Source organism: Bos javanicus, chromosome 23 (assembly GCF_032452875.1).
Source record: "Bos javanicus breed banteng chromosome 23, ARS-OSU_banteng_1.0, whole genome shotgun sequence".
Taxonomy (NCBI): Eukaryota; Metazoa; Chordata; class Mammalia; order Artiodactyla; family Bovidae; genus Bos; species Bos javanicus.
In genome coordinates this window covers 12,552,539-12,579,429 of record NC_083890.1, presented here as the reverse complement: position 1 = coordinate 12,579,429, position 26,891 = coordinate 12,552,539, and the positions used below count along the sequence as shown (strand labels likewise).

The 26,891-nt window shown below is 40.2% G+C and overlaps 1 protein-coding gene across 1 annotated transcript; it reads left to right on the top strand.

Moving 5' to 3' along the window:
* Positions 1 to 1,047: 1,047 nt before the first annotated feature.
* On the top strand, positions 1,048 to 26,891 carry GLO1 (glyoxalase I). Its single transcript, XM_061399072.1, has 6 exons — positions 1,048 to 1,230; positions 17,469 to 17,551; positions 20,209 to 20,349; positions 21,173 to 21,240; positions 22,142 to 22,231; positions 25,418 to 26,891. Exons 1-6 carry the CDS (start codon positions 1,147 to 1,149, stop codon positions 25,504 to 25,506), a joined length of 555 nt encoding a protein of 184 aa, XP_061255056.1. The 5' UTR covers positions 1,048 to 1,146; the 3' UTR covers positions 25,507 to 26,891.

Here is a 26,891-nt window from a genome sequence, read left to right as displayed (position 1 = left end):
GTTCCCTCTCTCTCTGGTGAGAGGCTGAGAGTTCCAGGTTTCTAGACTAGTGGAGCAGGTGTATGGAACAAAATGAAGCTGAGATGAGAAATGGAGACATCTTGGTGGTGGCCAGGTGCATGGTACTAGGTGCCTCCCTGCCCTGCTTGTTTGATTTGGTGAGTAAGTTAGTTTCTATTTTGCCCAACTCCCTGCAATCCAAATTCCTGACATCCATCTGTTATCTTTTTGCTAATTTAGAAAGACCCTGCTCTTCACTTAGAAACTCTTGTCAAATCTCATGCCTCATTCATTTATTAACATAAAGTCCTTTTCTAAATTATTTTTACACTGGTCATGATCATTTAGTCTTAACAACATGAAGTATTTATCGACAATCTATTATGTGCCAGTCATCAAAACACAGTGATGACTAAGTCGTCCAATGAACATAATTAAAATACATGCCTTAGCAAAATCAACATAAAAGACAATGAAAGTCATGGACATTTAGATAAGTAGTGAAACCGTAACTTAAAATCGTATTTGATCCTCACCAAAATCCATCAAGGAAGCTCAGAGAAACGTCAGTAATTATTCCAGGCTTCTAGAACTAATAAATAGTGGAGCCAAAACTCGAAACCTAGGTTTTTCACTAAGTCAGAGTTGCTTTAATTATTCTCTGCTGGTTAAACTGAGAAAATCGTTTTGGGTCCTTATAATTTAAAAATTATAGCTCCCAATTCTCTTTTCATCAGATTCCTATCTCCTACCACGTGGCAGCCTTGAGGTATGGGTGATTATTAAACTTTAATAGTTAAATGGAAACAAAATTAGGTTATCAAGCGACATAGAGAAACTGCACTTTCTTCGGGCCGATTTGGGTTTGGTTTTTGTTTTTTTTTTTTAAAACCACACGCAGGCCTCCATCATACGCAAAGCACCTTGGGAATTGTAGTCTTGGACGTAGAGCGCTGTGGGCGGAGGAACTGGGACCCAATCAGCAGAAAGCCAACTTCCTTTCCAGCAAGCGAGTGGCTGGAAGTCAGCGGCGCCCGCCCCTGGGCGCAGTCGCGCCGGCGCTGGTGAAAAGCGCTTAGGAGCCGGCGGAGTGTGGGTACGTCTCGCATTCCCGGAGACAGTCGTCCGTGATACAGCAGTGCAGCCATGGCAGAACCACAGCCCGCGTCCGGCGGCCTCACCGACGAGGCTGCCCTCAGCTGTTGCTCCGACCCGGACCCCAGCACCAAGGTGGGCACAGAACCTAATTTTCCCGAGTCGGGGCCCCCTCTGCGTGGCGCGGCTGGGGCCCGCAGAGGGAGCAGTTCCCGGGCTCAACCAGGCCCGGCTTGGGCTGGATGATTCGAACTCTGGACTTGAACCTCATCCGGCCACCGCTGCACTTCCGCCCGCCTTGGACGGATCGGAGTGGGCTGTCCCAACAGGAGATCAGAGAAAGCATCCGTTTCTTTTAAGTTGTTTGAAAGACTGTGACCCTGCTTGCTCTACCTTGTTTGACTTGGGACAGTTACCTGAAACGTTGGCTCAGTCAGGATCAGAGTCCTTGTCTGTGGGTTGTGAGTGTTCCCCAGGTCAATAGCCCTGGCGGGTAAGAGCAGTTTCAGAACTCAAGTCTTGGTCGAAAGTTTCTACGTGCCGCCGGATCCTCCCAGCCTGGATGATTTTTCTTTCTTTATTATTTATTTTTATCGATTTGCGGCGTATCTTAGATGTGGCAGGCGAACTCCTAGTTGTGGCGTGTGGGATCTAGTTCTCTGACAAGGGATCCATCGGGAGCTTCTTATGTTGAGAGTGCAGAATCTTAGCCACTGGACCACCAGGGAAGACCCTGTCATTTTTCTGTAACTGCCCTGGCCCCGGGTTTAACTCCTCCAAACCAATCTGATGGCTCCTGACTTTAACCGTGCCCAGAATTTCGCTTTAGGTTGGCCTTTACGGTTGTTAACAGCTTTACTCCTCTGCTTGGGCTTAGTGCCCCACGGGAGGGATGTTAGAATCCTGGAGCTTAGGTCCAAAGAGAATCATGGAAATTCCTTCACTGATCCTCTTATTGCAGCTGAGACCCATTGAGAGGAATAACTGGTTGCATAGGAAGGCTTTTCAGCTTGCTTAACGTGTTTGTACTGAGAGTCAGTTGTAACTCACTCAGGTGTGGTGCCTACAGGCCTTATCAAGCTCAGACAGGGCAGCCACTCCGGGGTTTGCTCCAGCATACTCAACACTGTCTGCAAATGCCTTTGTATGCATTCATTTGACTGGATAAGCTCTAATTCCTTGAAGATTGAGTGTGTGCTTTGTACAGACCTTTAAGACCAGTTGCTGACTTTATTCCCTGCTTGCTTTTTACATTCAGGGTGAAGACTCAAACACTTCTAATTGCTAAAGCCTTTGACTACCACCTGATAATACTTAGCTTAGGAAAAATGTTAGTCACTGCAAGACTAAGGGGGAAGAAATAAATATACACATTTCCTCTCACACTTATCTTATTTTTACACTCTTTAATGTTAAATACCTTGTTATTTCACATAATACCGATTGAGTTATTCAGTGTAAATTAATTTCCCAGATAATTGGACATTTTATATACTGGACTATTTAAAAAAAAAAGATTCCAAAGAGAGCTTGATGAAATTGATTGAATACAATCCCTGTGATCTTAATTTATGCATTCTTAATGTAAGTAGATTTCTCTTGATTTGAAGGAATTATTTTTGGGAATTAGTCATTTTCGATCTTGAGGTGCCATACGGGGGACATAAAATGGACTGTGTAATAGTAATAGTAGCTGGTATGTGTGGAGTTGTGCCAGACCCTGGTTTGTTAAGTGCGTGTGCTTAGTTGCTCAGTCCTGTCCAACTCTTTGCGACCCCATGGACTGTAGCCCACCAGACTCCTCTGTCCATGGGATTATCAAGGCAAGAATACTGGAGTGGATTGCCATTCCTTCTCCATTGTTAAGTACATTCCTTCATTTAATCCTCACAACTGTGCGAGGAAGCATACTCATTTCCATGTTACATATAAGTAGACAATGGCACAGTGGTGCTGAGTAATTTGCCTAGGGAGAGCCCACACTCTAGTCTCCACTCTGTTCTGCTTCTAGATACTGACTCTAGTGTTTTGAAACTTGACTCAAAGAAGGCGTAAATTCAATGATCATTGATCATCTGATATATGTAAAGAGCATGATAGGTACCTTGGGGGATATTGAAATAAACAAAAAAGTGAAGTTCCTTCCTGCACCAAACATACACCAACTATAACATAAGGTGGAACTGGGATTATATATATTGGAATTATAAAGCACTGTGGGAGCACAGAAGATAGAGATTTTCAAGGGTGGCATCTCTTGTTGTTCAGTCTCCAAGTCGTGTCTGACTCTTTCTGACCCCATGGACTACTGCACACCAGGCTTCCTTATCCTCTGCTATCTCCCAGAGTTTGCCCAAATTCATGTCCATTAAGTTGTTGATGCTATCTAGTTATCTTATCCTCTGCCACACACTTCTCCTTTGCATTCAGTCTTTCCCAGCATCAAGGTCTTTTCCAGAGTCAGCTCCTCCCATCACGTGGCCAAAGTATTGGAGCATGAGCTTCAGCATTAATCCTTCCAATGAATATTCAGGATTGGTTTCCTTTAGCACTGACTGATTTGATCTCCTTGCTGTCCAAGGAACTCTCATGTCTTCTCCAGCACCACAGTTTGAAAACATCAATTCTTCAACACTCAGCCTTCTTTATAGTCCAACTCTCACAGCCTTATGTGACTACTATGGAAAAACCACAGCTTTGACTATACAGACCTTTGTTGGCAAAGTGATGTCTCTGCTATTTAATATGATATCTAGGTTTGTGGCACTAGTGGCAAAGAACCCACCTGCCAGTGCAGGAATCATAAAAAGACACAGGTTCATTCCCTGGGTCGGGAAGGTGCCCTGCAGAAGGGCATGGCATCCCACTCCAGTATTCTTGCCTGGAGAATCCCATGGACAGAGGAGCCTGGCGGGCTACTGTCCATAGGGTTGTAAAGAGTTGGACATGTTGAAGTGACTTAGCATGCATTAGGTTTGTCATAGCTTTCCTTCCAAGGGAATGTCTTAATTTCATGGCTGCAGTCACTGTCCAGAGTGATTTTGGAGCCCAAGAAAATAAAATCTGTCACTGCTTCCACTTTGTCACCTTCTATTTGCCGAGAAGTAAGAAAGCTGATTGCCGAAGATTTGATGCTTTTGAACTGTGGTATTGGACAAGACTCTTGAGAGTCCCTTGGACTGCAAGGAGATCCAACCAGTCCATTCTGAAGGAGATCAGCCCTGGGATTTCTTTGGAAGGACTGATGCTAAAGCTGAAACTCCAGTACTTTGGCCACCTCATGCAAAGAGTTGACTCATTGGAAAAGACTCTGATGCTGGGAGGGATTGGGGGCAGGAGGAGGAGGGGACGACAGAGGATGAGATGGCTGGATGGCATCACTGACTCGATGGACGTGAGTCTGAGTGAACTCCGGGAGTTGGTGATGGACAGGGAGGCCTGGCGTGCTGCGATTCATGGGGTCGCAAAGAGTCGGACACGACTGAGCGACTGAACTGAACTGAATTGATGGGACCAGATGCCATGATGTTAGTTTTTGAACGTTGAGTTTCAAGCCAGCTTTTTCACTCTCCTCTTTTTCATCCTCATCAAGAGGTTCTTTAGTTCTTTTTCACTTTCTGCCACTAGAATGGTATCATGTGCATATCTGAGTTTGTTAATATTTCTCCCAGCAATCTTGATTCCAACTTGGGATTCATCTATCCTGGCATTTAACATGATGTTCTGCATATAAGTTAACGAGGCAGAGTGACAACATACAGCCTTGTACTCCTTTCCCAATTTGGAACCAGTCTGTTGTTCCATGTCCCATTCTAACTGTTGCTTCTTGACCCACACACGGGTTCCCCAGGAGTCAGGTAAGGTGGTCTGGTATTTCCATCTCTAAGAATTTTCCACAGATTTTTGTGATCCACATAGTGAAAAGCTTTAGTATAGTCAATGAAGCAGAAGTGGATGGATTTTTTTTTTGGAATTCTCTTGCTTTTTCCATGATCCAACAATTGTTGGCAATTTGATCTCTGGTTTCTCTGCCTTTTCTAAACCCAGCTGGTACATCTCAGAGTTCTTGGGGGTACTGCTTAATCCTATCTTGAAGGATTTTGAGCATAACTTTGCTAGCATGTGAAATGAGCGCAATTGTATAGTGGTTTGAACATTCTTTGGCATTGCCCTTCTTGGGGATTGGAATGAAAACCCACCTTTTCCAGTTCTGTGGCCACTGCTGAGTTTTCCAGATTTGCTGACATTTTGAGTGCATCATTTTAACAGCATCATCTTTTCAGATTTGTAATAGCTCAGCTAGAGTTCCACTGCTGCCACCTGCTTTGTTTGTTATATGCCTCCTAAGGCCCACTTGACTTCACACTCCGGGATGTCATGCTGCAGGTCAGTAGCATCTATAGTATGATATGTAATCAGAGTATTTGGAGGCTGAAGACCTACGTTTGAATCCCCAATTCTATCATTGGCCATAATGATCTTAGCAGGACACTTGGGCCGAGTTTGTAAAAGCAACTGCTATAAGGATAAAATGTATCTATGATCTCTAAACTATGAAAAGCAATACAATTCAAGGTTGAATTTTAACTGTGGATATCAGGGAGTGAGTCAAGAAGAAGGGGGGTGAGCCTAGACCTTGAAAGATAGATGGGATCCCAACATCACACAGGAGATGGTTGCATGGGAAGGCTTCTAGGTGGAGGAGACATCTGAGCAAAACTGTGGTGAGGTGACAGAAAGATGCAGTGTGAAACGTGTTCTGGAGAAATGAGTTATGTGTTTTTGGTTCAAGTTATTTAAGCAGTGGTAGAGAAGACTGGAATGGTAAGTTGAAGCCAGATCTTGGAGAGAGCCTGGAGTGTCACTTTTAAGAAAATTGGATTTCGTATAGTTAGTGGGGAACCACTGAGGGATTCAAATCATTCTATAGAATATATTGGAGAGATCTAAGCCTAGAGATGATGAGGACACCTAAAAGGTGAGAAAAGTGATGAGGACCTGGTTTGGAAAGGAGAAAGCAGTGGTAGAAGGTCAACTTGTTTGTTGATCATTTGCATCTTTGTCATAGAGGCAGATCAAAGAATATACAGCTACACCACATCCCAGGCAGACTTACTAACTTGCTTCAAAAAGCCAATGTTGCTATCCCCAAATAGTGATCTCCTGACATTCTGTTTACTGTCTCTGTCAGTCCTCTTTGATACAGTTACTTGATGTCCCTTCCCATCTGAGTGGTAGATGAGGAGGTCAGGGAATACTTTTAGTGTTGGTGACTCTTCAGTTTAGTTCAGTCGCTCAGTCGTGTCCGACTCTTTGCGACCCCATAGACTGCAGCATGCCAGGCCTCCCTGTCCATCACCAACTCCCGAAGTTTACTCAAACTCATGTCCATTGAGTCAGTGATGCCATCCAACCATCTCATCCTCTGTCATTCCCTTCTTCTCCCGCCTTCAGTCTTACCCAGCATCAGGGTCTTTTCCAATGAATCAGTTCTTTTTATCAGATGGCCAAAGTATTGGAGTTTCAGCTTCAACATCAGTCCTTCCAATGAATATTCAGGACTGATTTCCTTTAGGATGGACTGGTTGGATCTCCTTACAGTCCAAGGGACTCTCAAGAGTATACTCCAGCACCACAGTTCGAAAGCATCAATTCTTCGGTGCTCAGCTTTCTATATAGTCCAAGTCTCAAATCCATACATGACTAATGGAAAAACCATAGCTTTGACTAGACAGACCTTTGTTGGCAAAGTAATGGCTCTGCTTTTTACTATGCTGTCTAGGTTGGTCATAGCTTTTTTTCCAAGGAGCAAATGTCTTTTAATTTCATGGCTGCAGTCACCATCTGCAGTGATTTTGGAGCCCCAAAAATAAAGTCTCTCACGGTTTCCATTGTTTCCCCATCTATTTGCCATGAAGTGATGGGACCGGATGCCATGATCTTAGTTTCCTGAATGTTGAATTTTAAGCTAACTTTTTCACTCTCCTCTTTCACTTTCACCAAGAGGCTCTTTAGTTCTTCTTCACTTTCTGCCATAAGGGTGGTGTCATCCGTATACCTGAGGTTATTGATATTTCTCCTGGCAGTCTTGATTCCAGCTTGTGCTTCATCCAGCCCAGCATTTCTCATGATGTATTCTGCATATAAAGTTAAATAAGCAGGATGACAATATACAGCCTTGACGTACTCCTTTCCTGATTTGGAACCAGTCTGTTGTTCCATGTCCAGTTCTAACTGTTGCTTCCTGACCTGCATACAGATTTCTCAAGAGGCAGGTCAGGTGGTCTGGTATTCCTATCTCTTTAAGAGTTTTCCAGTTTGTTGTGATCCACACAGTCGAAGACTTTGGCATAGTCAGTAAAGCAAAAGTAGATGTTTTTCTGGAACTCTTGTTGCTTTTTCGATGATCCAGCGGATGTTGGCAATTTGATCTCTGGTTCCTCTGCCTTTTCTAAATCCAACTTGAACATCAGGAAGTTCACGGTTCATGTAGTGTTGAAGCCTGACTTGGAGAATTTTGAGCATTGCTTTACTAGCATGTGAGATGAGTGCAATTGTGCAGTAGTTTGAGCATTCTTTGGCATTGCCTTTCTTTGGGATTGGAATGAAAACTGACCTTTTCTAGTCCTGTGGCCACTGCTGAGTTTTCCAAATTTGCTGGCATATTGAGTGCAGCACTTTGACAGCATCATATTTTAGGATTTGAAATAGCTCAACTGGAATTCCATCACCTCCACTAGCTTTGTTTGTAGTGATGCTTCCTAAGGCCCACTTGACTTTGCAATCCAGGATGTCTGGCTCTAGGTGAGTGATCATACCATCGTGATTATCTGAGTCATGAAGATCTTTTTTGCATAGTTTGTATTCTTGCCACCTCTTCTTAATATCTTCTGCTTCTGTTAGGTCCATACCATTTCTGTTCTTTATTGAGCCCAACTTTGCATGAAATGTGTCCTTTGTATCTCTAATTCTCTTGAAGAGATCTCTAGTCTTTCCCACTCTATTGTTTTCCTCTGTTTCTTTGCGTTGATCACTGAGGAAGGCTTGCTTATGTCTCCTTGCTATTCTTTAGAACTCTGCACTCAAATGGGTATATCTTTCCTTTTCTCCTTTGCCTTTTGCTTCTCTTCTTTTCACAGCTATTTGTAACACACCCTCAGACAACCACTTTGCCTTTTTTGCTTTTCTTTTTCTTGGGGATGGTCTTTATCCCTGTCTCCTGTACAATGTCATGAACCTCTGTCCATAGTTCTTCAGGCACTCTGCCTATCAGATCTAATCCCTTGAATCTATTTGTCACTTCCACTGTATAATCTTAAGGGCTTTGATTTAGGTCATACCTGAATGGTCTAGTGGTTTTGCCTACTTTCTTTAAGTCTGAATTTTGCAATAAGGAGTTCATGATCTGAGCCACAGTCAGCTCCCTGTCTTGTTTTTGCTGACTGTATAGAGCTTCTCCATCTTTGGCTGCAAAGAATTAATCAATCTGATTTCGGTATTGACCGTCTGGGGATGTCCATGTGTAGAGTCTTCTCTTGTGTTGTTGGAAGAGCGTGTTTGCTATGACCAGTGCTTTCTCTTGGCAAAACTTTATTAGCCTTTGCCCTGCTTCATTCTGTACTCCAAGGCCAAATTTGCCTGTTACTCCAGGTAGCTCTTGACTTCCTACTTTTTCATTCCAGTCCCCTAGTCCCCTATAATGAAAAGGATACCTTTTTTGGGTGTTAGTTCTAGAAGGTCTTGTAGGTCTTCATAGAACTGTTCAACTTCAGCTTCTTCAGCATTACTGGTCAGGGCATAAACTTGGATTACTGTGATATTAAATGGTTTGCTTTGGAAACGAACAGAGATCATTCTGTCATTTTTGAGATTGCATCCAAGTACTGCATTTCAGACTGTTTGTTGACTGTGATGGCTACTCCATTTCTTCTAAGGGATTCTTGCCCACAGTAATCTCCTGTTTGACCACTTCCAATTTACCATGTTTCATGGACCTAAAATTCCAGGTTCCTATGCGATATTGTTCTTTACAGCATTGGACTTTACTTCCATCACCAGTCATATCCTCAACTGGGTGTTGTGTTTGCTTTGGTTCTGTCTCTTCATTCTTTCTGGAGTTATTTCTCCCTTGATCTCCAGTGGCATATTGGGCACCTGCCAACCTGGAGAGCTCATCTTTCAGTGTCCGAACTTTTTGCTTTTTCTTACTGTTCATGGGGTTCTTAAGACAAGCATACTGGTGACATTTATGTTGGGTTTTACCGAATACAAAGGAGGTAGCTAGGTAGAATTGGGTGCAGGGATTGAGGGAAGAAAAACGGAAAGGAAAGAATAAGGACAGTGGCTAGATGGATGAATGACTTTTCTCGGCAGAGAGAACTGTAGTTTATATAAAAGCACAGTGAAAATAGAGAACCGATGCAGGGACTTGCAAGTATACAATGAGACTGAAGTTATAAGGCAGTGGAGTTAATGGTGAGGTACACAAAGCAGTCACTGGGATTCTCAGAGAAAATATGAACATTCCCACTTGGTTTGGTTTTCTCATCCTGCGAAGATTTTTGTTTGGCAAATACATTTTTAATATATTTGTTTTTTTTAGTATATTTCTGTGTATAATTTTAAAAAGATATATATATATATACACACACATTTATGGTGGGTGCATGCTCTTTTTTTTTTTAAACTGCTAAGAGTATGAAATCAGAACCATTTAAGATGACCAGTTTAGTGGAGTAATGACAAAAGATGAAGTTAGAGAAGTATGCAACAACTGTATGCGCTTGCTTTGGGGATTTTCTTCTTAAAGCTGTAAGGCACCATTGAAATTCTGATCTTTAACCCAGAAATGACGCAACTGGGTTTTTTAATTATAGAAAGCTCAGTCTGGTAGCGTTCTCGGAATTCTGGATTGCATCACTCTGGATTGCATTTGGGTTTGAACTGTGGTGTTGGAGAAGACTCTTGAGAGTCCCTTGGACTGCAAGGATATCCAACCAGTCCATTCTAAAGATCAGCCCTGCATGTTATTTGGAAGGAATGATGCTAAAGCTGAAACTCCAGTACTTTGGCCACCTCATGTGAAGAGTTGACTCATTGGAAAAGACTCTGATGCTGGGAGGGATTGGGGGCAGGAGGAAAAGGGGACGACAGAGGATGAGATGGCTGTCCATCACTGACCTGATGGACATGAGTTTGAGTGAATTCCGGGAGTTGGTGATGGACAGGGAGGCCTGGTGTGCTGCGATTCATGGGGTCGCAAAGAGACATGACTGAGTGACTGAACTGAACTGAAGCTCACAAGAAGCAGACAGACCTGGGAGGCTTCTTTTTTTTTTTTTTAAATGAGGATCACTTTCAAAGTCTTTATTGATTTTGTTACAGTGTTGCTTCTGTGTTTATGTTTTGGTTCTTTTGGCCCAAGGCTTGTGGGGTCCTAGCTTCCCAAGCAGGTGCACCACCTGCACTGGAAAGCCAGCTCCTGACCAACGTGACCAGCAGGGAAGCCCTCCAGGGAGGTTTGGACACTCGCTCAGGCAGGAAGTAGTGAAGACATGAGCAAGGCAGTAGTGATCATTGGAGAGGCAAGGACAAAGATTCCAGAGGGACTTGAGCAGTCAGGTTGATCCAATCCAACGCTTGGATTGGGTTACAGAAGGAGTGGCAGAAAGAAACTAGGAACTAGGAAGATTTGTCCATATGTCTGACTTGGGCTAACAAGGGATTCTAGAGACATTCCCTGAGGGGGATGTATTAATAGTAGGAGTGTTTATCTGGGCTGTGATTAATTTGATATTTGACTCAGGTGGAAATGAGTAGACAGATGGAGATGTAAATCCAGAGCTGAGGTTAGAGGTATGGGCTGGGGAATACAGACTTGGGAATCAAAAGCAATAGTTGGTAGTAGAAATTCTGGGGTATATTTTATAATAATAACAACAAGAGCAATAGTAAGTAGAGTAACTTACTCTGAGACAGTACTCTGCTAAGCACTTACATGCATTTCCCCATTTATTTTCCAACTCAGCCCTAAGAGCTGAAAACCATTATTATTTCCATTCTAAACATGTGAAAACTGATGTTCAAGAAAAGTTATGATTTACTCAGGGTAACAGAGAGAGCCAGCATTTGAATCACATTGCCTCTGAAGAATTATTAATATTTCTTTCCTACTTGTGTATGTTTTTCTCCCTTTGCATGAGATTTGAAAGGCCTCATGATACTGAGGGCTTCCAGGATATTCCTGTTTCTTTTATTTGTTGTAAGAGTAGTCGGGTGCAGGTATGTTTACAAATACCATAGGTAATTTTTAAAATAAAACAAATTTCCTTTGTGTCTCCTACCTGTTGTCTTCCTTATTTATAGGTTAAGTATACTTGCAGTATGTTGTTAGCTGTTGAGTGGGAAGAAGGAAAGAACCACATGAAATCAATTTAGATAGGACAATAAGTGTAGAGGAAGTGGCTGAATTATTTTCTGGAACAACTGTTATTCTCTGACATAGGTTGAATCAGAGAAGTAATAGTAGGAAAAAGATAATAAAAAAAAAATGTATCATAGCATAGTATATCAACCATGTGCTGCAGCTGTCACATAGTAAATAGTCTTCCCCTCAAATACACTTCTTTTTCCAAAATGAACTTTCACAGAAGGCAATTGCAATTTTTTTTTAAAGTCAGGAAAAAGCAAAACTTTATCCATTTCTAATTCATAGGAGATGTGACACCTAGGGGTTAAGAAGTTAGGCTTTTTTTCCTTGATAAGAATCTGACCTTTGGTTATCTCTAGCTCTCTTTCCTCGGAGAAGGCAATGGCACCCCACTCCAGTACTCTTGCCTGGAAAATCATATGGACGGAGGAGCCTGGTAGGCTCCAGTCCATGGGGTTGCTAAGAGTCAGAAATGACTAAGCGACTTCACTTTGACTTTTCACTTTCATGCATTGGAGAAGGAAATGGCAACCCACCCCAGTGTTCTTGCCTGGAGAATCCAAGGGATGGGGGAGCCTGGTGGGCTGCCATCTATGGGGTTGCACAGAGTCGGACATGACTGAAGCGACTTAGCAGCAGCAGCAGCAGCTCTCTTTCCTACGAAATGCTATTTGCTACATGGCAATATTGCTTTCAGTAGAAATAACTTGACTGGAAGGTTGCATCTGCAAAGGGAGAATTATAAATATCTAATATAGCTTTGGGTGTGCCTGAATTCCGTGACTCTTATCACTGTCCCATGTGAAAATTCTGAAAGCTGTGCCTATGGAGTTGCTACTAGAGATAGTGGTACACAGGGCTTCGACACCAGGGTGATTCCCACTCCTGCCCTAATGTGGATCTTCTCCCTGCACCCAAGCTGTATAGATTCTTTTCCAAACTCTTGCTGAAGAGAGACACCTAACACCACTCTGTTGGTAAACTGTGTTTTCCTGACGGATAGCCTTCTAGCCTATAGTTGTCTTGTGACTCTGAATGCTTAGTTGAACCTGAAGAAGACCCTTTGCTGGGGGTAATGCATCACATTTGAAAATTCATTGGGAGAGGGAGTTGATAGGCTCCATGGAGAGTTGGCCTCACTGTTATTAAGACCAGAACACACAGTTCAGATAAGTATAAAAATTTCTGAAAGTTTAGCTAATGCAAGATTGAAACTTTTATCCTGAGGTTGCACCTGTTCAGTCACATCTTCAGGATCCATTTCTAATTTTAGTTCTCTTGTTATTTCCACCACATCTTCAGTTATTTCCTCCACTGCAGCCTTGAACCTCTCAAAGTCATCCGTGAGGGTTGCAATCAGCTTCTTTCAAACTCCTATTAATGTTGAAACTGTGACCTCTTCCCATGAATCACGAATATTCTAGATGGCATCTAGAATGGTGAAGCCTTTCCAGAAGTTTTTCAATTTACTTTGCCCAGATTCGTTAGAGGAATCATCATCTATGACAGCTATAGCCTTACAAAATGTATTTCTTAAAGAATAAGTCTTGAGAATCAGAATTACTCCTTGATGTATGGACTGCAAGAATGGATATTGTGTTAGCAGGCATGGAAACAAAATTAATCTCATTGTTCACCTCCGTCAGAGCTCTTAGATGGCCAAGTGCATTTTGAATGAATGTATTAAAGGAATCTTATTTTTTTTCTGAGTAGTAAGTCTCAACTGTGGGCTTAAAATACTCAGTAAACGATGTTGTAAGCAGATATGCTATCATCCAGGCTTTATTGTTCATTTATAAAGACCACAGGCAGAGGAGATTCAGCATGATTCTTAACAACCCTAGGATTTTCAGAATGGTAATGAGAATTGGCTTCAACTTAAAGTAACTAGCTGTTTTTGCTCCTACAAGAGAATGAGCCTATCCTTTGAAGCTTCGAAGGCACTGACTTTTCTCCAATTGTGAACGTCCTAGATGGCATCTTCTTCCAATAGAAAGCTGTTTCATCTGCATTGAAAGTCTGTTTAGTGCAGCCACCTTCGTTCATTATCTTAGTTAGATCTTCTGGATAACTCACTGCAGCTTCTACATCGGCACTTGCTACTTTACCTTGCACTTTTACGTTATGCAACTAGCTTCTTTACTTAAACTTCATGAACCAACCACTGATAGCTTCAGACTTTGCTTCTGTAGCTTCCTCACCTCTCTCTGCCCTCTAGAATGGGAGAGAGAGCCTTGCTCTGGATGAGGCTTTGGCTTGAAGGAATGTTGACTGGTTTGATCTTCTATCCAGATCTCTAAAACTTTCTCCATATCAGGAATAAGGCTGTTTTACTTTCTTATCATTTGTGTATTCACTGGAGTAGCACTATTAACTTCCTTAAAGAGCTTTTTCTTTGTCTTCACAACTTGGCTAACTTGGTGCAGGAGGCCTAGCTTTCAGTCTGTCTTAGGTTTTGAAACACCTTCCTCGCTCAGCTTAATCATTTCTAGCTTTTGATTTAAAATAAGAGACATGGAACTCTTCCTTTCATTTGAAGTCTTAGAGACCATTGCACAGTTATTAACTGATGTAATTTCAGTATCATGTCTCAGGGAATAGGGAAGCCTGAGGATGGGGAGAGAGATGGGGCAGTGGTCTGTCAGTGGAGTAGTCAGAACACACACAATGTTTTTCAATTAAGTTTGTCATCTAATGTGGATGTGGTTCATGGCACCCCAAAACAATCACAATAATAGCATCAAAGATCATTGATCACAGATCATCATAACAAATGTAATGAAAAGTTTGAAGTATTGTGAGAATTACCAAAATGTGGTCAGGGATACAAAGTGAGCAAATGCTGTTGGAAAAGTATCACTGATAGACTTGTTGGACACAGGATTGTTACAGACCTTCAGTTTGGGGGAAAAAAAACAACCAGTATCTGTGAACTACAACAAAGTGATGTGCAATGAAACAAGATATGCTTATATAAAACAAAAATAGGAAGACTCTGCAAAGCAGAGAGAAGAAGGCAGATTGGGTAGGGACTTTGAAACCCTAGGAACCTCATGGCAGTAAATTTCCTGGGTTTTCTCTCTGCCTCATATAGCCCAGACTTAGAGCTAAAGGCTTAGTGATCTGGAAATGCCAATGGATGCACACACAAAAAAGCCGAATGAATGCCTACTTTCTCTACCCACAGGACCAGGAAATACACAGTATTTCCTGATAAGTCAGAAAACTTTTAGACAACAAGTGCTCTACTACAACCAAATCCCATAGAAAACAGTGGCCTCAGCCACACCTGTGCCAGCAGAGGCTGAGTGGGGAGTTTAGTCTTCCAGCCAACTGGCTATAATAAGGTGCTCAACCTCCCCGTGCTACGGTAGCATCAAAGACTAGGGAGCGATGATTTCGTCTTGCCAGGCAGTAACAGTCTTTCCCCTCGTGCTGTTATCAGTGGAGAAACACGGAAAACCTAGAATTCTGCCCCGGCCCAGCAGTGGAAATATTTTAAGACAGTTATAAATCAGAGAGAGGAAAGGGATATAAGGAGAGATAAGGTTTCTACACTTCACTCAAACCATTTTATGATGATGCCAAATGCTGTGTAAGTTACAACTGATATAGATCAGTGGAAAAGAGTAGAACCCAGAAATAAACTCACTAATAAAAACCCAACAAATTTTTCACAGAGATGCAAAAGTAATTCAGTGGAGAAAGGATAGATTTTTTGAACAAATAGTGCTGGAGCCATTGGACATTCGTAAAAAGTGAAGCCCTACGTTCATGTCTTATACCAAAAAAAAAAAAATCTTATACCTTGATCCTTTGGTTCATTCCCGGCTCTGCTTTTTATAGTTTTGTCAGGATTATATTGTAGGCACATAGTACATGTACTAGAAACATCCCTGATTGGACCTTTAACGTTTTTGCACAGTAGTTTTAAATTAATTAAATTTGGAAATTGCCCTCTCCCACTCCTGCAAAAGACTGATTATTTCTATTATTCTTTCTTTTTGTAAGGCAGAGGAGCAAATCTTTGTTGCTTAGCAGTTAACCGAGAAAGCCTGAAACTTTTTGAGCATAAAAGACATCTTTTACTGTTCTGAATTTAGAGCATAATAAGGGAAAGACATCCCTGGGGGCTCAGTTGTAAAGAATCCACCTGCAATGCAGGCAATGAGGATTCTATCCCCAAGTTGGGAAGATCCCCTGGAGAAGGAGATGGCAACCCACTCTAGTATTCTTGCCTGGGAAATCCCAAAGACAGAGGAGCCTGTCAGGCTGTAGTCCATGAGGCTGCAAAGGTTGGACACGACTTAGCAACTGAACACCCAAAGGGAGAGACAAAGTTAAAAACTGTCCCATGAGATAAGACATCAACTTTTAGGCACAAGTCTTTTTTTAGACACAAGATATATTTATTTCAAACAATATTTTAGAACAATAGTAATAAACAGTGATTTTTAGTAACTTTTAAAGAAACTTTTTTCCAAAATCATTTGAGTGTTTATCAGAAGTAACAGAGTGGTTTAACATTCTGTTACAGAGAGTTAACAGAATGTTTTGGTGATAAAAAGAAAACTGTTACCTGAGCATAGACTAACTAAATCATTTTATAAAAAGCAAACACTGCTTGTTTTTTTAAATACCATCCAAATAATACTTTGGCAGCAAAGGATTTATATGCCTTTACTTTTATGAATAAATCCATTAACATTGAATGTATTTGTTAATCTTTTTGCCATATATAGACTTTTTTTTAAGGTTAAATGATTTTGGAATTTATATTACTCTGTGTTTTCTTAGAAATAATGTATTTATCTTATTAAGTCTTCTCAATCAGAAAAGTGGTGTATCTTTCCATTTTCTAAACTGTTTTTGCCATCTTTATTGAGATAAAATTGACATATAACATGTATGTCATAATATCGTATGTATGTCCACATACTTCTAAAACAGCATTTTAAATGTCTTCATATATTCTATTATGCCTGTGTTAAAGCAGGAGATGCAGGTTCAATCCCTGGGTCGGGAAGATCCCCTAGAGAAGGAAATGGCAACCCACTCCAATATTTTTGCCTGGGAAAACCCATGGACAGAGTAGCCTGGTGGGCTACAGTCCATGGGATTGCAGAGAGTCTAACACGACTTCACTACTAAGCAACAACAACTAGTTTATCTAACTATTTCTTCATTGTTAGAGGCAGTTTAGCAAGGTGGTTGAAAGCAAGGACTTTGGAACCAAACTGTTTGGACTGAGGTTTTTTTTTTCTCTGCCAGTTACTTTCTCAATAGTAAAATGGGGATGGTATAATATATACATTATATATATATATAATATATATATCATAAGGAGGGTTGTTATGAAGATCATATAAGTTAATTTCTATAAATCATTTAGAATAGTATTTGGCACACAGTTACTTTGTAAATGCTGTGATGAATGTCTTTATACATAAATCTTTGTCAAAGTTTCTAATTATTTCCTTAGATAGATTTTTAGAAGGGCAATATCTTGATCAATGAGTATGAACTCTTTAGGATTCTTGAGATCCAGATTGCTGCTTAAAAAGATTTTAGGATAGAATAGAAATAGGGATAGGATAAACAGGGTTGTTGAACTTGTTTTATAGAACTTGGCACAAAATCTATAGAAAAGAAAAAAATTTTAAAAACCCAACTCTTTGACCGAGCTACACAAATTTCAGCATAGCTTTTATGGACCGAACAGAAGCAATAATTAAGCCATGATGGACTAAGGGATTGCCATAGTGGGCTGTTGGTATCTTGTTACAGAAAGCAAAGCTAATGTTGGTAACAAGTAGTAAAAATTAAAGGTGTTTAATACATGGACAGGGAGGCCTGGCGTGCTGCAATTCATGGGGTTCCAAAGAGTCGGACACGACTGAGTGACTGAACTGAACTGAACTGAATACATACTGTTTCCCCTTAGGATTTTCTCTTGCAGCAGACCATGTTGCGAATTAAGGATCCTAAGAAGTCACTGGATTTTTATACAAGAATTCTTGGAATGACGTAAGTAAACTGTTGGTACCTGTGATGTTTAAATACATAGCTTTGCAAATATAGGCAATGTTTTCAGATCTATTTTAAAAATAGATTAAAGTTTGCTTCAAAGGTCACAAAAGTGCTTTTGGCCAGGAGTCTGGGACTAGGCTTGACTGACTGGCCAGGGCTTCCGTCAGGTTCCTGTCCTCTCTCCCAGCCAGGTTCACTGGGCAGCAAGACACCAGTGCTTGCATTTTCTCTAACTCCCTTTTCACTGAGAGCTGCCAGTTAAATCCTTAACGTGCCCAGACCATTTTGATGTTATGGCCACTCTTAGCCTCTTGTTTTCTTCAGAAAAGATATAGCTATAAAGACACATTATTTAGAAAATTTAGTGAGTTTACCTAAAGTTGACCATCTGTCCCATTTTATAGGATATGTTCTCTTTTTCCAAATAAGTAATATTCACTGATTTGATACCTTTAACATATTTGCTTTTCTTGATTTGTTTCCCTAAATAATATGAGGGTTTTTATTTATTTCTGGTAGTATAGAGAGTAAAATAATCTTTAATTTACTGCCTAGATAACCTTCATTGACATTAAGAGAAAACGTCAAGTAATACAGTATATGTCTATATTTAGAAAATCTGACTGCTTCCGAGAAATACAAAGTGAAAAATGACAGCCTCCCTCTCCTAGTTCTCTTCAAAGATAACGGCTGTTAACAGTTTCTTGTCATTCTTTCCAGAAAAAGTGGTTTTGCGCATAGCTCAGTCAGTAAAGATTCTGACTGCAATGCAGGAGACCTGGGTTGGATTCCTGGGTTGGGAAGATCCCCTGGAGAAGGAAATGGCAACCCACTCCAGTGTACTTGCCTGGAGAATCCCATGGAAAGAGGAGCCTGGCAGCCTGCAGTTCATGGGGTCATAAGAGTCGGACACGACTTAGCTACTAATGCACCATGACATATTTAAAGGACGTAATGAAACAAATGTATTGAATGTCTGCTATTTGCCAGGCCCTTTATATGTTCTTTCATTCAGTCTTCACAAAAGGCTTATGAAATAGCTTATATTTCCATTTTACATGGAAAGGAAGAAACCAAAGCTTAAAGGCATTAACTTATGGCACCAAATCCCACAGTGGGAACATGGCAGAGCTGGAATTTGAATCCAGGTCCAAACAACTCCAGTGTTGACATTATTTTAAAAGAGCCCCAAATAGAGTACTCAGATGGTGAAGAATCTGCCTGCAATGCAGGAGACCTGGGTTCTATCCCTGGGTTGGGAAGATCCCCTGGAGAAGGAAATGGCAATCCATTCCAGTATTCTTTTTTTTTTTTTTTTTTTTTAAACGTATATCTTCATTTTATTTGCCTGGAGAATTTCATGGACAGAGGAGGCTGGTGGCTACAGTCCATGGGGTTGCAAAGAGTCCGACATGCCTGAGCGACTAACACAAGAGTACAGCTTGATGTTCTAGTGAAAGATAATGCTGTGCTGAGAAGAGCAGTGTAAAACACGTTCAAGTGCTCCATTTGACTGGTCTGTAAGAGCTTAGGCAGTCTGCTTTGGTAGGTGCAGAGATAGTTTTTTGTGATTGGAGTATTTGAGTTGTATGACACTTCATCATAAACATGTTTGAGTAAGAGCTATTTGTGATGAGTCAGTGGGTAGATCTTAGTGGGCTAAGGCATATTACATAGCAGTAATAAGTAGAAGATTTGGAACAGAACTCTAGAAACTTATTATTTGCTATGCTTCAGTCATTCCCTCTTATTGGTGTTGAATGAAGTCATTTTTGAGCATTTAATCCTCCGTAATCTAAAGAAAACTATACTGTGTGTATCCTCATTTCACCCTACTCCTTGCAAAATAACGTCACACTCTAAGTTCATTTTAGAAGCCACAGCTTTGTTGAATCTTCTTCAGAACCTCAGGATGCGGAATTCATGCACTTCCTCTCACAGTCTCTCCTTTTCCACTGCTCTTTTCAACCTACAAAAGAAACTTAAGTCTTCTCTGTTGTAGGATAATTGTCGCTCTCTGCTCTCTTGCAGTCCATCCCATCATTAGGACTGTCTGTACAGATAGACCCCACTTGCTCACCTCCCATTCTCCAGCCTCTGCTGTGCGTGCTGGTGAAACTGCCCTCACAGGACCTTTCTGTATCTACTCACTTCTCCTCAAACTTAATCCTGTCTGACCTTTCTGCAGTATTTGGTACTGTCAACCACTTTATTATGGACATTCATGTCTTCTGTGCTGTTAATCTGCCCTCTCTTAACACCTGTCCTCACCTTATCTTCCTAGGAGTTTTGGCACAGTAACTGAATGCCATATATCCTAAAGGTGTGAGACATTATATTTTCCACTGAAAAACAAAATTTTCTTTTGAAGATATCTTTTGACACTTATCCAGGTACCATAAATCCAGCTAATTTTCATTGTATTTGAAGAACTGATGAATTACAAGTTTACATTTAATTTTTTTAAATTTCACTGATATTTACAGATAAGTTTTTTAATTAGACTTTTTTATTGATTTTTCCTTGCTTTTTCTATTAAAACAGCCTCACTGTGTACTGTTCTTATTCTCAGTAGAACTCGAATATCGTCATGTTGATTTTAGTATTAATCGACTTTTCTTGTAAGTTGAGTCAGGCTTGTTATTTAATTTCAGACTACTCCAGAAACTTGATTTCCCCACTATGAAATTTTCACTCTATTTCTTGGCTTATGAGGATAAAAATGACATCCCAAAAGATAAAGATGAAAAAGTAGCGTGGGTATTCTCCAGAAAAGCTACACTTGAACTGACACAGTAAGTATGAGTCTTTATTTTGTTTATGTATTCTACATTTTTTGGAAGCTTTTTTTTTTTTTTTTAACTTTTCCCCCTTACTTACCAGCTTAATTCAAACTGGGTTTTATCTAACCACTTTCCATTTGTAACAATATCTTTGAGTATTTTTTCATGGATCTTTATATTGTTCTTATGGTGCAAGTAGGGCAAATGAGATCATTTGCAGAGAATGTAATAATGAAATGGCAAGATGTTTGTCAAAATGTAGCTAATGAATGTTTGGATACTACAGGTGAGATTGTCATAGGCATTCTCCTTTCTGTTTTATTCTGTATGCTGTTTTTGTGCAGTCTTTAAAAATTAACAAAACAGATTTGTTTCAGGGTGTGCTATTTCATGTGTCTCCTGAATCAGAACAGCTCTGGAGTCAGACAGACCTGGCCTGAGTCTTGCCTCTGATGACAGCTCTGTGATCAAGTTATACCACCTCCCTAAGTGGCAGTCTCATTTGTAAAATGGAGATGCTCAGATCTAACCCATGCACCTGTTTTGAGGGCTTCATGAAATATAAAGTCCATAGCACAATGAATGGTAGTTGCTATTATTATCATTTTTATTCTTATCCAGATGCCTAGTTTTATTGTCTCCTTAGTCTAGTTCATCATTCTTTGCCTGTTTGCTCTTTCTGTTGTTGAAAACTTAACGTGTACAGTAGCAGAGATTAGACCAAGTGTATTAAGTAGCATATATACATGGAAAGATTTCAAAGATTGTTGCAGCTTTCTTTTCAGAATTTCTGTTCTCCAGGTCACTTAGAATTATGTTTTCTCTCCATCTGTAGCAATTGGGGCACGGAAGATGATGAGACCCAGAGTTACCACAGTGGCAATTCAGACCCTCGAGGATTTGGTATGTTTGCCTATTTGTGTGTAATACACTTTTATGGTTTTGTGATTTTGCATTGGGTACCCATTTATGGTTGTAAGCAATCTAAAACATTAATTTTTAGATTTTTGTTAGTATGGCTATTTTTATTTCCACATGTAAGTTGTGTCCAACTCTTGGTGAACCTATATACCCTGTGGAATTAGACAGAGGACTAATTCCTCTGTCTGTGGAATTCTCCAGGCAAGAATACTGGAGTGGGTAACCATTCCCTTCTCCAGGGCATCTTCCTAACCCAAGGATTGAACTTGTGTCTCCTGCATTACAGGTGGATTCTTTACCATCTGAGCCACCAGGGAAGCCTAATTTTATTTAGGAATATAATTTCATCCTGTCAATCTAAACTTTACATTTATTCTCTCACCATGGTTTCATTTTTCAGTCTCAGTACTGTATTTCCAGTAGACTTTTAAATTAAAGAACAAAACCAAAAATGATGGTTAATAATAATCCTAATTTCTGCTAGTATACACTTCTGCCTTAATCTAAAATCTCTCAATCAAATGCCAGGATTATCAGTTTAAATGGACTGGTATATAGTCATTATCAACAATTAGCTTATTAAGCATGAATAAATGGATATCGTTTTTTTAAGTAGGTTATTAACAGATTGAACTCTTTATGAGCAAATATTGGGCTTATGTCAAATAATTTATAATTTAGAGCAACTAATTATTATACCCAGCCACTTAGATTCTTGTTCTTTAATATTTTATAGGTTTTGAACCAACTTGATTCAGTCTGTTTACAGATGCCTTGTGTTTTGAAATTAACTAGTTTTGGAAGCCACTTGTGGCACATGGATACCCTGTTGTAATTTTTCCTTCTTTCTCTCTGCCTTGTTTTGGGGGCGGTTTTACCTAAGGTCACATTGGAATTGCTGTTCCCGATGTTCATGGTGCTTGTAAAAGATTTGAAGAACTGGGAGTCAAATTTGTGAAGAAACCTGATGATGGTGAGTCTGCTACTTGTTTTCTTCAGGCCTCTCTTTAGTTCTGTGACATTTACTAAGCACTCACAGAGGGTCCTGTTGTAGTTAAACCTTTTGGTTGCAAGTGGCTTTGAATCCTACTCCAACCAGCTTAAGGAAAGAGAAATGATTGGAAGCACACTGAGTTACCTTAGGAAACCGAAAGGCAAACTCGAGGGTGGCTTCACATGGGACTAATTGCAGGATCTGGAGAGCCGCCAAAGACCGAGGCCGCCTCTCCACCCCTCAACCCTGCCCGTTTCTCAGTGACCACCAGCTTTTACTATCTCAGGTCTATCTAGCCACCCAAAAACTAAGTTCCTTAAAGTCTGTTTCTTCTGCTCTTAATGTGACTACAGCAAGTCTGTTCAGTTCATAATTATTTGATTTTTCTTTTTCATCCTTTTACAACTTTTGCATGTCCTTATGATTTAGGTATGTCTCTTGACAATAGTATGTATCTGGATTTTGTTGGATTTACATGTATTATAATTATTTTATTTATATCTATTTTTGCCATCCCATTTTATTTTTTAAATTTTTAATTTGGAATATTTCACTGTTTCATTTCCATCCTTTTTTTTTTTTTTTTAATTCCAATTAGGAGATTTGATATCCAAAAATCATCCTCCCCAGTAAAACAAGAACTTGCTCCCTTCTACCTCCATTATCTTACTATACCCAGGCTGGGGTAGTATTGATTTATTTTTCTTTTTTCTTTGGCTTGTTTTTTTAAGATAATAAATATGTAAAGGTATATATTTTTTTCTCCATATATCTCTTGCTGTAACATCTTTTGGATTTTTCTGTCCCTTTATTAAGTACCTCAACCAAAACTGCTTTCAAAGTGTTTGTGAGGCAGCACTCTTGAGGCATTCCATATACCCCAGAACCTTGCCTTTATATATATATAAATGACAGTTTTGTTGTCTATAAACCTTAGGTTTATTTTCCTTCAGTCTTGAAAATACAACTCTGTTGTCTTATTTTTCCCATCCAGTGTTGCTGCTGAAAAATCTGCTGATTTGTGTTCCTTTGTTTATTTTCTTCTGTTTTGTCCTAGAAGCTTTTTATATTTGTTTTCTTTGTCCTTGACTTCCTTCTGGGGATTTCTTCAAACTGGCATACTAATTAGCTAATTTTTCCTCAGATGTATCTGTTCTTATATTCGTCTTTTGTATTCTCATCTATTGTATTATTTCACCTATTATAATTTTGATTTCTAATTTTTGCTGACTTCCTTTTATATTGCTCAGCTGGTAAAGAATCCATCTGCAGTGCAGGAGACCCCAGTTCAATTCCTGGGTCTGGAAGATCCCATGGAGAACAGATAGGCTACCCACTCCAGTATTCTTGGGCTCCGTTGGTGGCTCAGACAGTAAAGAATATGCCTGCAGTGCAGGAGACCTGGGTTCATTTCCTGAGTTGGGAGGATCCCCTGGAGAATGGAATGGCTACCCAGTCCAATATTCTTGCCTGGAGAATTCCATGGACAGAGGAGCCTGGAAGGCTACAGTCCATGGGGTCACAAAAAGTCGGACACGACTGAGCAACTTTCACTTCACTTCATTACAATTTTGATTTCTAATTTTTGCTGGCTTTCTTTAATATTTTCTTATTCTTATTTCATATTGGTTATATTTAATATTCCTCATTGTTTTTACATATTTCAATAGTTCTTGGTCCATCAATCTCATATTTGTTCTTCAGTTAGAATTTATAATCCATTGTTTGTTTTATAGTTATATTCCTCAAATTCTTATTATTTTGGTCTCAGAGATTTGGGTGGGTTTGTTTTTATTTTTTTACTGAAACTATTAGCTATTCCAACCATCAGTTCAGTTCAGTCGCTCAGTTGTTTCTGACTCTTTGTGACCCCATGAACCGCAGCACGCCAGGCCTCCCTGTCCATTACCAACTCCAGGAGTCCACCCAAACCCATGTCCATTGAGTCGGTGATGCCATCCAACCATCTCATCCTCTGTCATCCCCTTCTCCTCCTGCCATCAGGCAATGTGAGTGGGGGAAGACCAGACCTTGGTTCTTAAAATTCCAAGTGATATCAGGGACATGTGCAGGGCAGAGAGAGAAAATAAGAGTTAAGACAAATACTTCACATTCTGTAGTCATATCCTTTTCCCCCTTTGTCCCTGATGTAGTATTTGTAGGAGACGCTCCTGGCATTGTTTTTCCCTAACTCTGGTTGTGTGGCACGTGTAACCTCTGGGAGATGAGTTGCTCCCCACCTGTTTTTCTGCCCTTCCCTACCCCCGAGGACATCTGAACCAGTCGTTCGAACCTCCCGCACTGTGGGAGTAGGTGCTGAGGCCCAAGGCACTGGGAGAAGCAAGAGCCAAACTAGCAAAACTCCTTGTTTATTCTCCCACAGCCACGATGGACTGCCTTGTGGTCTGGCCACAAGTACCCCTTCCACACAAAGTGGGTTAAAATAGTCACCACCTCACCCCTACCATTTCTGTCCCCAACTGTCACATCAGAGGCATCATACTTTTCTCCCCCCCCCATTTTTTATCTGTGTTCCTCTGAAGCTGATCTTGAGGAGAGGAGCCAGAGATAAAAGTCAAACTAATTCAGCATCTTGGTACCAAAATAAATTTCTGAGGTCACACTTTTTCCATTTAGGCAAACAACTCTACTCCTAGACCTGTTACCCTCTCAGTCCCAGTCATGAGGTCCTGGGAGAAAGAATCTGATTGGCACAGCTTGGGTTACACAGAATAGTGTATGACCAAGCATCTGGGTCCCTTGGCTGGCTAGATGCGCCATGCTACTGGCTCCCTTGAGCATCTGCTGTCGTTTTCCTCTTTAAAATAAGGCAGTTTCTGTGACTACTCAACTAGCTGCATGAAGTTACATTGTGCAGGTGCAGTAGTTACCTGATACCTACAAGATACAGGCAGTCCCACTGTTTATTTCAGGAGAGTTGGTTTACAGCTATGTGTAGAAGATAAAATGTGTCATTCTGAAACTCGTGCATCTGGGCCACACCAATAGATTTTTTGAAGTTAGAACTATAAACGAAATAATGTAATTAACTAAAATGTAAAATAAAATATGAATTAATAAACATTATTTTAAATTTATATATATATATATATATATATATATATTTTAGGTCTCTCAAATAATGAAAATTATTTTGTTTTACAGGTAAAATGAAAGGCCTGGCATTTATTCAAGATCCTGATGGTTACTGGATTGAAATTTTGAATCCCAACACAATGATAACTATTATTTAGTTCTGTGAGAATGCTGATTTGAAATTTCAGTGGAGACATTGTAGAAGGTAAAACAGGAAATCATGTGATTCAAGATATTCAGATAACAGAAGCATCCAGGACTGATGGATCCTTGTCCCAACTCAGATTATTCTTAAATCTCTCTCCCTTTACTCTTTCAGCTGTTTCCCCCTAACTGTTGTTCAGTCATCCTAGTTTTAATGTAGTGCCTTGTTTTATGTCCTTGAATATAGTTGTATAATTTTACTTTTTTAGGCAATAATTAGAACAGTTCCCTTCAGAGGCTGCATTTGCCTTCCATCTCCTGAAGAGATACAAGTCTACAAGTCTGCCTTTGAACCATCATTTAAAATATAAAAAAACACTGAACATTTTTTTGTTATGGTTACCTTCTGGGGTTTCAGTTCCTCAGAAGTAACTTTTCACAATGAGAAGTTAAAAACCCTGAACAAAAATGAAGCTTCACGTATATTTCAAATAGTATAAAGTTTATTTTACAAAAGAGAAGTGACTCTCGGGAGAAATTTAGAATCATGCTGACACGGATGCAGATAGAAATACTAATTTTTTCTTTACAGAGTACTCTGAAAGTTCAAGGACTAGCCTCTTTGGGGATGGGGAGGAGGATGGGAATATTATAAACTGGTTATGCAGACACAAACTAGACTGTCACATACTTTATCTCACTTAATCCTCCACAGTGTCCTGTGAGATAGAAAGCAGACTAACATGCAAAATCAGTGAATCCAAGGCAATATAAATAGCCTCAAGTACTCAAGATCTCATCATCGTCATCACTTTTAGTATTTAGCTGTACCTCACGACATCTCCTTCATTAGTCTTCTTTGTAAAAGCCTTCAGTGAGTTTAAGCATTGCCCTCTCAGCTTTGGAGGCTTGAGTACCATGGTGAGGAGGAAGCAGTGGAGGAAGTCAGGAGCACACGGCTGCTCTGGGAATGCCCGGCCATTCCTGTGCAAGTGGTGCTTGTGTTACTTATGAAAAGCCCCTACCCCAAGGTCTTCCCGCATGGCAGCGATCATGTAGGATACGTTACGTTCAGTGATAACATAACTTAGTTATCAGAAGTGAGCTCAGTGGTCTTCCTTGCCATGACTGATATTTGATGGGTTTTTAAAACCAAACTGATGTTGAATATTTCTTACGGCACAGATAATAAGAACATCCAGTTTATGGCTTAACTCCATTTAGATTTTTTTTTTTGCGTGCAGACACTATTGGAAGACCTTTGGATAGGCCATGCCAACTGTGCTTACGCTGTTAGAAGCATTTTATATTTCCTTTTTGGATGGAATGGGTTTATGTGAGCTATTTGAACAAGTGGCAATACTCAGACTGAAATAAAATAAAATTTTAGATAAGACTA